The sequence below is a fragment of the Nycticebus coucang genome, chromosome 2 (assembly GCF_027406575.1).
Source record: "Nycticebus coucang isolate mNycCou1 chromosome 2, mNycCou1.pri, whole genome shotgun sequence".
Taxonomy (NCBI): Eukaryota; Metazoa; Chordata; class Mammalia; order Primates; family Lorisidae; genus Nycticebus; species Nycticebus coucang.
This window is the reverse complement of record NC_069781.1, coordinates 12,729,371-12,741,947: the sequence shown is the minus strand read 5'-3', so window position 1 is coordinate 12,741,947 and position 12,577 is coordinate 12,729,371. Positions and strand designations below refer to the sequence as shown.

Here is a 12,577-nt window from a genome sequence, read left to right as displayed (position 1 = left end):
ACAACATAGTGGTTGAGGGTAGAAATTCTGGATCCAGATCACCTTTTTTCAAATCTAGCTTCTATCACTTCTAGTTGTACAACATGGGGCAAGTCACTTAACTATTCGATTCCTTCATATACATGGTGGACAGAATAGTATCTACCTCAGAGAACTGTTGTGAGGATTAAATTAGTTAACACACATCAAATACAGTAAAACCTCCATAGTTGACTATCTCCTTACATTGATAATCTCCTTAAGTTGACCTAATTTTCACAGATGGGACATGCACCACATGTATCAGTACAGCAGGCCTAGTTCCTTATGTTGACCAATTTGTTATAGTGCCTTGGGTGGTTAACTTACAGAGGTTCTACTGTATATAGTAAAGGGGCTGATATATAGCAATGCTATTTTTATGGAATTTATGATGATAAATTATAAAAATACCCTCTACAAGACCTAAGGCTATGACAGAATCCAGAAAAAAGTACTCAGTAAATGCATGTTAAAGAAATAAACAAATGGGGCGGCGCCTGTGGCTCAGTGAGTAGGGCACCAGCCCCATATGCCGAGGGTGGCGGGTTCAAACCCAGCCCCGGCCAAACTGCAACCAAAAAATAGCCGGGCGTTGTGGCGGGCGCCTGTAGTCCCAGCTGCTCGGGAGGCTGAGGCAAGAGAATCGCGTAAGTCTAAGGGTTAAGAGGTTGCTGTGAGCCGTGTGACGCCATGGCACTCTACCCGAGGGCGGTACAGTGAGACTCTGTCTCTACAAAAAAAAAAAAAAGAAATAAACAAATGTTCATTTATTAAGTACCTATTATGTACCTTTATATGGATTGTTTTAGTTGGAAAGATATTCCTAAGCTTACAGAATAAAAGAAGAAATTGCAGTTCACACTAGTGAACTGATTTGCCTAGGATCATACTTTATGCAGATACCTGAGCAAGACTTAGAGGAAAAGGCCAAAGTATCCAGTATTCAAACCAGGGCTCTAGTTACTGTACCATACAATAACTAGAAGTTTACTTCATACAGGAAGTGAGTAAATCTTTTCTATAAAGTGTCTAACCCAAAGTTGGGGCCTAACTGGCTAAAACTCAGCACAAAAAAATGAGGTGAGAAAGTTATAACCCAATTATAGCCAAAGAATACTAAGGAAAAGGAAAGGGGAAAAGGGAGAGGGAGGAGAGAGGAGGGGGGGGGGGGAAGGATGGATGGAGGGAGGGTAATTGGTGGGACCACACGTACGGTGCATCTTACAAGAGTACATGTGAAATTTACTAAATGTAGAATATAAATGTCTTAACACAATAACTAAGAAAATGCCATGAAGGCTATATTAACCAGTTTGATGAAAATATTTCAAATTGTATATTAAACCAGCACATTGTACCCCATGATTGCATTAATGTACACAGCTATGATTTAATTAAAAAAAAAAAAAAAAAAGAGGGAGTGCTAAGGGGAATAAGGTACAAAGAGCTGGAGAGACTTACAACAGCACCAAGCTAGGAAATGATAAATGAGATTTGAACCCATGTTCAAGCCCTCCCAATATATTTTGTCCCCTGTTGAGTGCATCAGTGATTGCCGAGTGTCCCATGGAACTCACAGGGAAGAGACAGATGCAGTCCAAATTTGGCTCCCAGCTAGAATAAGCTACATCACCAGAACTGACCCCTTTCACTTAGCCCAACTACTTCCATGCCTTCCAAGCTCTGGTCCTGCTCTCACCACCATCACTGAGCCTTCTGTGGTCAGGGCCTCAGTAAATGTCATGCAGTTTGATGGCACAGTTTGTCTTCACATGTCTTATAAATTGTGAACAATGAGTTCAGAATTATAAGGAACCCCCCCAAGAGAAAAGTTGTTTGCTACCTGTGACTTTAAAAAGACAGCACCTTTAGATTAATATGTAAATCCAAGTTATTTCAGACCAACCACTCAACTTATATATTAGTTAAGTGTTTCTTGTTTCCCCTCCAAGTCCTGTGTGTTAGCTGGCTTCAAGTTCTTAATGTTGTATTTATGATCAAAGCAGCTCAGGGTTCCCTCGTGGGCTGCTAGAGTAAAGAAGGATGTGGGTTTGAGTCAGACAGAGCTGGGAGAAAATGTCCTCCCAGGTTTCTATAGGAACAACAACAAATAAAAATACATCACTGCAAAAATTCATCAAACTATGCATCGAAATCATCAGCTGACTGTGAGAAGCATAACAGACCAAGTAAACACTGATAGAGAAATGGGAAAACCTTAACTGAAAATCTTGGCATGAGAAAGGTGTATGCAAAATGGGCTCATGCATCACAACAATGCACCAGCTAACCAGCACTGGCTGTGAGGGAGTTTTTAGCTAGTAAACAAATAACTGTATTGGAACTCCCTCCTTACTAACTGATCTGGCCCCCAATGATTTTTTTCTTCACCTGAAGATAAAGGAAATTTTGAAAGGAAGACATTTTGATGACATTCAGGACATCAAGGGTAATACAATGACAGCTCTGATGGCCATTCCAGAAAAAGTTCCAAAAGTGCTTTGATGGGTAGACTAGGTGCTGACATTGGTGCATAGCTTTCCAAAGGGATATTCAGCAATGAGACATGTAGCACTTTTTCTAGGATGAGTTCATGAAAACTGTCAGACCTCATGTAAGAAGAAAAAGTTCTAAAGATCTGTTGTGTTAACAATGTGCATATACTGTCTCTTCCATGTCTACTTAAAAGTGTGTTAAGGGGCTGGTGTGGTGGCTCACACTTAATAATCCCAGCACTTTGGGAGGCTGCGACATGAGGAGTACTTGAGCCCAGAAGTTCGAGAGCAGCCTGAACAACGGGTCTCTCAAAAAAAATTTTTTTTAATTAGCCAGGCATTGTAGTGCATATCTTGTAGTCCTAGCTGCTTGGAAGGCTGAGGTGGGATAGTCGCTTGAGCCAAGGAGTTTGAGGCTGCAGTAAACTAAGATGGTACCACTGCATTCCAGCCTGGGTGACAAAGTAACATCCTGACTCAGGACTTTTGTTAAAAAGGTAGGCTTCATGTTACATGGTTTTTACCAGAACTTTTCTAAAAAGAGAAGCTATTAGTCCAGGCTGAATTAGATGTACTTACTAGAGATATGTATGATTTGAATAAGAATAAAAAATGTTTGATTTTTCTAAAAAGAAAAGAATAAAGATAGTTGAGAGTCTCTCTCTCTCTCTCACACACACACACACACACACACACACACACACACACACACACACACACACACACACTCTGATTGAGTGTATACTGTATACCAAGCCCATGTGACAGGAAATTTCCCATACATCATTAGCATATGACTGGAAACAACTCTCAACTCTTGTCTCTCATTCCTTCTTGGCTAAATCCTATAAATTTACCTACTTGCTCATTTTATTTTTATTTTTTTCTTTTTATTTCCTTGCTTTGTTGTTGTTGTTGAGCCAGAGTCCCACCCTATGCCCTGAGCAGAGTGCCATGGCATCATAGCTCACTGCAACCTCAGACTTGGGGTGTGGGCATCCTGCTGCCTCAGCCCCTGGAAGCTGCTGGGATTACAGGTTATCGCTGCGCCTGGCTGAGTTTTTCTTTTTTTTTATGAGTCGGGGGTCTCACTCTCACTGAGGCAGGTCTCAAACTCCTGAGCTCAAGCAATTCTCCCTCTTCAGACTCCCAGAGTGCTGGGATTATACTGCGCCCGGCTAAATTTACCTATTTGAAATTCCCTCTCCTTAATCTACACTGTCACTGCTCTGCTTCAAACTACTATCTGGAAGAATATGTTCCAGCTCCATCCATGTATATATCTCTTGTTTTGGAGTTCTACAAAACCCATCTAGGTGCTTTCACTCTCCTTCACTTTCACTCATCCTCATTCTATTCCTCAGAAACCATTTCCTCGGCTAGGATGATCTTTCTAAAATGCAAATACAAGTATGTCCCTCCCTCTACTTAAAATCTTTTAATGGCTGCCTGCCTCTTGGTTCACAGCAACTTTTTTTTTTTTTTTGCAGTTTTGGCTGGGGCCGGGTTTGAACCTGCCACCTCCGGCATTCGGGGCCAGCTCCCTACTCCTTGAGCCACAGGATTTGCCCCACACCAATAATTCTTAAGGCATCTACTCATGTATTGAGGGATTCACTTGATGGGTCATAAATAAGATCTCCCGCAAGTTAAAACTTGTGATATAGGGGCGGCACCTGTGGCTCAGTGGGTAGGGCGCCGGCCCCATATGCCAAGGGTGGCGGGTTCAAACCCAGCCCTGGCCAAACTGCAACAAAAAAATAGCTGGGCATTGTGGCGGGCGCCTGTAGTCGCAGCTGCTCAGGAGGCTGAGGCAAGAGAATCGCAGAAGCCCAAGAGTTAGAGGTTGCTGTGAGCCGTGTGACGCCACGACACCCTACCCGAGGGCAGTACGATGAGACTCTGTCTCTACAAAACAAACAAACAAACAAAAAAAAAACTTGTGGTATAGGATGACCCCACAAAGGTTTTAACTAAGGAACTATAATCAGAGATAGCTGAAGCCCACTCAAGGGATCTACCTTACCTCCTATCATCCCATTACTTGTGCCCAATGTTCCAGCTCAACTTAACAAACTCCTTGTAATTCCTTAAACATTCATCTTGGTTTTCTTTTTTAATTCAATCATAGCTGTGTACATTAATGCAATCATGGGGTACAATGTGCTGGTTTTATATACATTTGAAATATTTTCTTTTTTTTTTTGTAGAGACAGAGTTTCACTTTATGGCCCTCGGTAGAGTGCCGTGGCGTCACACAGCTCACAGCAACCTCCAACTCCTGGGCTTAGGCGATTCTCCTGCCTCAGCCTCCAGAGTAGCTGGGACTACAGGCGCCCGCCACAACGCCCGGCTATTTTTTTGTTGCAGTTTGGCCGGGGCTGGGTTTGAACCCACCACCCTCGGTATATGGGGCCGGCGCCCTACTCACTGAGCCACAGGCGCCACCCACATTTGAAATATTTTCATCAAACTGGTTAACACAGCCTTCACTGCATTTCTTAGTTACTATGGTGTTAAGACATTTATATTCTACACTTAGTAAATTCAACATGTACCCTTGTAAAATGCACCATAGGTATGGTTCCACCAATTACCCTCCCTCCACCCAGCCTCCCTACTCCACTCCCCTCTCTCTCCCCTTTCCCCTTCTTCTTGGGCTATAATTGGGTTATAGCTTTCATATGAAAGCTGTTTAACTTGGTTTCATAGTAGGGCTGAATACACTGGCTACTTTTTCTTCCATTCTTGAGATGCTGTGCTAAGAAGAATATGTTCCAGCTCCATCCATGTAAACATGAAAGAGGTAAAGTCTCCACCTTTGTTTAAGGCTGCATAATTGTGGTGTGCATATACTACAATTTATTAATCCATTCATGGGTTGATGGGCACTTGGGCTAATTCCATGACTTAGCAATTATGAATTGGGCTGCAATAAACATTCTGGTGCAAACATTTTTGTTCTAAAGTGATTTTTGGTCTTCGGGATATATACCTAATAGAGGAATTGAAGGAACAACAGGTCTCTTTTTAGATTCCTAAGTGATCACCAAACATCTTTCCAAAAGGAAACGTATTAGTTTGCATTCCCACCGGCAGTGCAGAAGTGTTCCCTTTTCTCCATATCCATGCCAACATCTCTGGTTTTGGGATTTTGTGATGTGGGCTAATCTTACTGGAGTTAGATGGTATCTCAAAGTGGTTTTGATTTGCATTTCTTTGATGATTAAGGATGATGAGCATTTTTTCATGTGTCTGTAGGCCTGTCTTCTCAGAAATTTCTCTTCAAGTCCCTTACCTACCCTGAGATGGGATCCACTTGTACTTTTCTTGCTAATACATTTGAGTTCTCTGTGGATTCTGGTTTTTAAACGTTTGTTGGAGACGTAACCTGCAAACATCTTCTCCCATTCTGAGGGCTGTCTGCTTGCTTTACTTACTGTGTTCTTGGCTGTACAGAAGCTTTTTAGTTTGATCAGATCCCAGTAATGTATGTATTTTTGGTGTTGCTTCAATTGCCGGGGGGGGGGGGGTGTCCTCCTCATAAAATATTCGCCAAGGCCGATTTCTTCAAGTGTTTTCCCTGCACTACAGGCCACCAGCCAGTTCACCCCGCACCATTTGTTAAATAGGGAATCTTTTCCCCACTGTATGTTTTTAATTGGCTTATCAAAGATCAAATAATGGTAAGTAGCTGTCTTCATCTCTTGATTCTCTATTCTGTTCCATACATCTACCTCTCTGTTTTTGAGCCAGTATCATCACTATCAATTTATAGTATAGTCTGAGATCTGGTAGTGTGATTCCTCTTGCTTTGTTTTTATTTCTAAGTAATGTCTTGGCTATTCGAGTTTTTTTCTGATTCCATATAAAACAAAGTATTATTTCTTCGAGATCTTTAAAGTATGACAATGGAGCTTTAATAGGGATTGCATTAAAATTGTGTATTGCTTTAGGAGTATGGACATTTTAACAATGTTGATTCTTCCCAGCCATGAGGATGGTACGTTTTTCCATTTGTTAACATCCTCAGCTATTTCTTTTAGGGTTTCATAATTCTCTTTATCGAGATTTTTCAAGTCCTGTGTTAGGTAAACTTCCAAATATTTCATCTTCTTTGGCATTACTGTGAAAGAAATAGCGTCCTTGACTGTTTTTTCAGTTTGACTATTGTTGGTATATATAAAGGCTAAAGATTTATGAGTGTTGATTTTGTAACCTGAGATACTGCTGTATTCCTTGATCACTTCTAAGAGTTTTATAGTAGAATTCCTGGTGTTTTCCAGATATACAATCACATCATCTGCCAAGAGTGAAAGTTTGATCTCCTCTGACCCTATGTAGATACCCTTGATCACCTTTCCTTGCCTAATTGTAATGGCTAAGACTTCTATTATAATGTTAAAAAGAAGTGGAGACAATGGGCAACCTTGCCTGATTCTTGATGTGAGTGGAAATGATCATGAAAGGACGCTGGATAGTATCAAAAGCATTTTCTGCATCAGTTGAGAGAATCATATGGTCTTTGTTTTTTTCTGTTTGTTTATGTGATGAATTAATTTATAGATTTACGTATATTGAACCAGCCTTGAGACCCTGGGATAAAACTTGGTCATGGTGTATAATTTGTTTAATGTGTTGCTGGATTCTGTTTGCTAGGATTTTCTTGAATATTTTTGCATCAATATTCATTAGTGATAATGATCTATAATTTTCTTTTCTGGGGTATTTTCCTGGTTTGGGGATCAAGGTGATGTTTGCTTCATAGAATATGTTGGGTAGTATTCCTTCTTTTTCTATACTTTGGAAAAGGTTAAGTAATATAGGTACTAGTTCCTCATTAAAGGTTTGGTAGAATTCTGATGTGAAGCCATGTGGTCCTGGGCTTTTCTTTTTAGGTAGATTTTGTATAGTTGATGCTATTTCAGAATTTGTATAGGCCTGTCCAATATTTCCACTTCATTCTGGCTAAGTCTAGGAAGGTGGCGTGCTTCCAAGTATTAGTCTTTTTCCTTCAGATTTTCGTGTTTCTGATAATAGAGTTCCCTGTAATATTCATTAAAGATTTTTTGAATTTCTGAGGGGTCTGTTGTTATTTCGTCTTTACCATTACTGATTGATGAAATTATTGATTTTACTCTTTTTTTGCTGGTTAGGTTAGCCAAAAGTTTTTCTATTTTATTGACCTTTTCAAAAAACCAACTTTTTGATTTATCAACCAGTTGTACAATCCTTTTGTTTTCAATTTCATGCCTTTGCGGTATCCCAGAGATTCTGATAATTCATGTCATTATAATTTTGTTCCAAAAATTTGGTAATTTCTTTCTTAATCTCATGTATGACCCAGCTATCATTCAGCAAAAGGTTATTTAGTTTCCATGGTTTTGTATGAGTATGCAGATTCCTGTTGTTACTGAGTTCAACTTTTAGTCCACGATGGTCCAAGAAGATGCAAGAAATAATTTCTATTCTTTTAAATTTGCTGAGGTTAGACTTGTGACCTAAGATGTGATCCATTTTGGAGGATGTTCCATGGGCTGATGAGAAGAATGTGTATTCAGTTTTGTTAGGATAAAATGTTCTGTAGATGTCTGTTAAATCTGACTGTTGAATGGTTAAACTTAAGTCTAAAATTTCTTTGCTGAGTTTCCTATTGGAGGATCTATCCAACATTGCCAAAGGAGTGTTAAAATCTCTGACTATTATGGTGCCAGAGGAAATCAAGTTGCTCATGTCTGTTAGAGTCTCTCTTATAAACTCAGGTTCCTTCTGGTTGGTTGCATAAATGTTAATAATTGAAATCTCATCATATTGAGTGTTACCCTTAACAAATATGAAGTGACTATCCATATCCTTCCTTAATTTTGTTGGTTTAAAGGCTAGTGTATCTGCAAATAAAATTGTAACACCTGCTTTTTTCTTATTTCCATTTGCCTAAAATATAGACAACCATCCCCTCACCCTGAGTCTATGTTTGTCTTTTAAGGTAAGATGAGATTCTTGTATGCAGCAGGTATCTGGCCTGAGTTTTTGTATCCAGTCAGCCAACCTGTGCCTCTTTAGATGACAATTTAAGCCATTCACATTAATTAAGAATATTGATACGCCTGGTAGAATTTTGGGTATCGAGTTTTTTGAAAGTCCAGTGGACATTTTTAATCCTTTCACCACTGTGGAAGTTGAAATTTGATCAAAAATTTCTGAGTGAGTTTACTTTCGTGGTTCAAAATCGTGCTGGTCATTATGGAGGATAGGTTTGAGAATATCTGGGATAGCTGGTTTATTAATGGCAAATTTCTTCAACATGTGAATGTCATTAAAGTATTTAATTTCTTCATCATAAATGAAACTCAGATTAGCTGGATACAGGATCCTGGGTTGAAAGTTATTTTGTTTTAGTAGATAAGAAGTCGATGACCACCCTCTTCTAGCTTGAAAGGTTTCAGGAGAGAGATCTGCAGTCATTCAAATATTCTTCCCCTTGTAGGTTATGGTATTCTTATGTCTGGCTGCTTGCAGAATTTTCTCCTTCATATTAACTTTGCGGAAGTTAATTATAATGTGTCTAGGAGATGTCTTATTTAAGTTGTGCTGGGGTTCTGAAACTGTCTACTATCTGAATTTCAGGATCTCTTGGCATGTCTTGAAAGTTCTCCTTGATTATCTCATGGAGTAGAGCATCTGGGCCTTTTGAAGCAACTTCTTTGCCTTCAGGAATTCCCATAAGATGAATATTAGTTTTCTTCCAATTATCCCAGAGCTGTCTGAGAGAATGACCCATTTTTGCTCTTCACTTCTCTTCTTCTTTGAGCATTTTGAAGTGTTCAAAATCTTTGTCTTCAATGTCAGAAATCCTTTCTTCTGCCTGCTCCATTCTGTTACTGAGGGATTCTACTGTATTTCTCAGATCGTTGAGGGCTGCAAGTTCTTGTCTCAATGTGTCAAAATCTTTGGTGATTTTGTCTTTGAATTCATTGAATTCTTGAGACAACTTTTGAAATGCTCCTTGAATTTCTAATTCCAACTTTACCTCCTTTCTATTAATCTTATTTGCAATCCAAATTCTGAATTCAATTTCTGACATCTCAGCCATTTGTTTATGAATGGGATCTTCTGGTTTGTCTGCCATGTCATTCCTTGGGGGAGTTGATCTACTCTGATTATCCATGTTGCCGGAGTTTTTCTGCGGATTCCGCCCCATGATTATTTTACACCGTTTGGCTATATGAGCAGATAAGGTGAAGTTGGGTTGGGGGCTCCTGGGGTAGTGATAAACCAGCCCCTTGCCCAAGACCTGCGACTGGTGTCTGTACCTTTTCCCCTAGAGCTTTGCAAAGGACCCATATAGTGCTATGGCCTGAGACACTGGGGACCTGCTTGGTGTGGTGGGGCCAAGTGGCTCTGTCCTGTTTTCAGCTGGTCTCTGTCCAATCCTAATGAATCAGTAACTCTGGGTTGAAGTCTCATCTGTGGAGAAATACCAGCAACTAAGTCACCTCGCCCCCAATGGGCAACAACTGGAAAAGGAAAATCAAACCTTCCCACAACCACACACCCAGGGTACCACTTTGGATAGTCCTTGGGTGACTGTCCCAGTCAGCACCCAGTCTCAAGTGGGAGAGTTCAAAAGATCTCCAGCAATTAGATTGCAGGAGTCTGCTGGAAGCTCAAGTATGACTCGCTCTGGTGCTCCATGGAGTCAGAAGGACCTACCCAGCAAATGAATTAGTCCGGGAAGATTGATGCCTCCTTTCCCATTTTGCACCTCGGTTACACCCAGTCACTGGTAACCCCGCAGGGCTGTGACCCAGTTCTCTCCAATGAGCAGATGCTCCAGGGGGTTGCGCCTGCCTGAGTCACAGGGTAATCTATGTCCCCTTGGCCAGGCCGCTGCACTCTGCCACCAGCCGGCAGGGGGAGCTGAAGCCTGACAACCTTGGGTGCTTAATGGAAGCTGGGGCGGTTCACTCAGTTCCAGCCCCGCCCCTGATTGATGTTGCTGCCACTTATACGCTCACAGAATTTGCATTTTGTACTGGCTATATTCCCCTGTGGGCCAGGCACTGTTTGAGTTCACAGAAACTTTGACTCAGCTCTGCCCTATTCCTCTGCCTGGAGCTAGCATCTCTGTCTCTGCTACCCTCTATGTTGGGGTGGGTGCAGTTAGAGCTCACACATAGATCTCAGTACCTGCCTCTCCCTGGGCTGGTGCTGTTGCCCCACCTGCTTTTGTCTCAGCTTTGATCCCTTGGGGGCCATGGGGGCCAGGTGCATCTTAGGCTCACTAAAGCAGCACTTCTGACTCAGTCCTGCCCCGGGAGTATGCCATCTCTGCATGTGCTTGTTTCTGCCATGCTCCGCCCATGCAGGTACTGCCTCAGGCATACCCTTTGCTCATGGGACCTGTGTTTCCATCCCAGATCTGTTCCGCCAGTGGCTGCCACCAGAGTAGATACCTGGCTTTCTTGGTTGCCAAGAGAGGTGGGAAGTGTCTCTCCAAAATATCCCCAGGGTGTGAGCCCCATTATTCCTGCTGCTGCTGCTGCTGCTGCTCTGTGCTGTGGACACCACTTCTCCCTCTCCTATATGGCTCCCTTGGTCCATAGTCCTCTCTTTACACCCATGCCACACAATCAGCACAGACCTACAACAGCCCATGCCTTGTCCACACCTCTTGAGAAAATGCCCAAGAATCTGGACTTCATGGGGAACAGCCTTCCAGATCTTAGGATGAGAGTGGAGGGGAGTGCTGGGAGTTCAAATTACAGGTAGAGAATATATACAATTTTATGCCTGGTGGGAGAGTGCCATGGCACACTAGTGGGTCCTCTCTGGGGAAGGAGTTCTGGTTTTTAGAGAGTCTCTCCCGTGGGATAAAATAGGAGGAGATCTGAACTCTACTCGCTTATTTGTGGAAAGTATACTGCAAGTCATTCTCATGGGGGAGGGGACTCTCGTCTGCTTGGCGATGAATTTTGTACCTATTGTTTGTTTCCTTGAGGTCCACAGCTCGCATCAGCAGGGTTGATATGCATTCTTCAACCTTTTCTCTTGGCTCAGGTCCAAACCATTGGCTTACTTGCTAAATTTCTGTCCTTTAACTCTCCTTCTAGACGGGAACCTCTGTGGAAAGCTGGCTCCAGTCGGCCATCTTGCCTCTGCCTTCTGGGTCTTTTTATAGTCTATTCTGTCTAGCGTGAATAAAAGATGTTTGTCTTCCCATCCCTTCTCAACACAGCTAATTCTTTCTCCTCCTCCAAGACTCAGTTCAAACTTTACCTTCTCTAAGAAGCCATTCCTGAGTGTCTTCAGTCCCTAACCATGGTTCTAATCAAGACAGAATAGAAGCCCTTCCCTCTGTACTTCCTGGGCATCTTCTATTATCTGTCACTGTACTATAATGTCTGTGTATGTATCTGTGTTTCTCACTAGTCTGAGTTAACAGAATAGGGCCTAGAAGAATGGGAACTCAGTAAAGGTTTGTGGGATTAAATGAGGTATTACTCTACAAATAAGACAATGAACATTCTGTTGATATATATTTCGGTGAAGTGAAGAGTAAAGCAGTCTTGCTGATTTTTTCCAGGCTATCTACAACTTTAAGTGACTTACAAAAAATCTTCTGGATCGGAATTGGGTTCACTGCCTATGAAATCCTTAGGAAGAGTTGAGGGTTCACAAGAAGAGCTTAATTCATTACCTTATACATTCAAGATTTTCAAAACACTTTCACATCCAGGTTCTAAAAGCAGTTTTATAGGAATGAAAGCAAAGATGGCTCCCCCCAGCAGATGAAAGGATCAAGGGGAATGGCTCTGGGATGGACCACAGACAGTGAGACCTGAAACTCACCTGGACTGGCCCAATGCTCTTATTCCGGCCTCCAGGCATGCCATCTTCTCTAATAGCTGGAAGGAAACATAAGTCAAGAAAGTCAAAGCATGCTCACAGAAGACGTCTAAGCACACAGAGAAAACAAGGCCAAAAGCATAAGGTAGTAATTAGTGAAGCCAAGATTAAAACACAGGCCTTTCTGGACTCAAAGCATACAACTCCTTCTA

At 41.7% G+C, this 12,577-nt stretch overlaps 1 protein-coding gene across 6 annotated transcripts in view; it reads right to left on the bottom strand.

Moving 5' to 3' along the window:
* Positions 1 to 12,577, bottom strand: part of NR6A1 (nuclear receptor subfamily 6 group A member 1) — a 275,618-nt gene that overhangs the window by 20,967 nt on the left and 242,074 nt on the right. For all 6 annotated transcript variants that reach the window (XM_053562713.1, XM_053562725.1, XM_053562734.1 and 3 more), the window contains one exon: positions 12,369 to 12,424. In XM_053562713.1, coding sequence (XP_053418688.1) covers positions 12,369 to 12,424 — 56 coding nt within the window. The remainder of the gene's footprint in view (positions 1 to 12,368; positions 12,425 to 12,577) is intronic.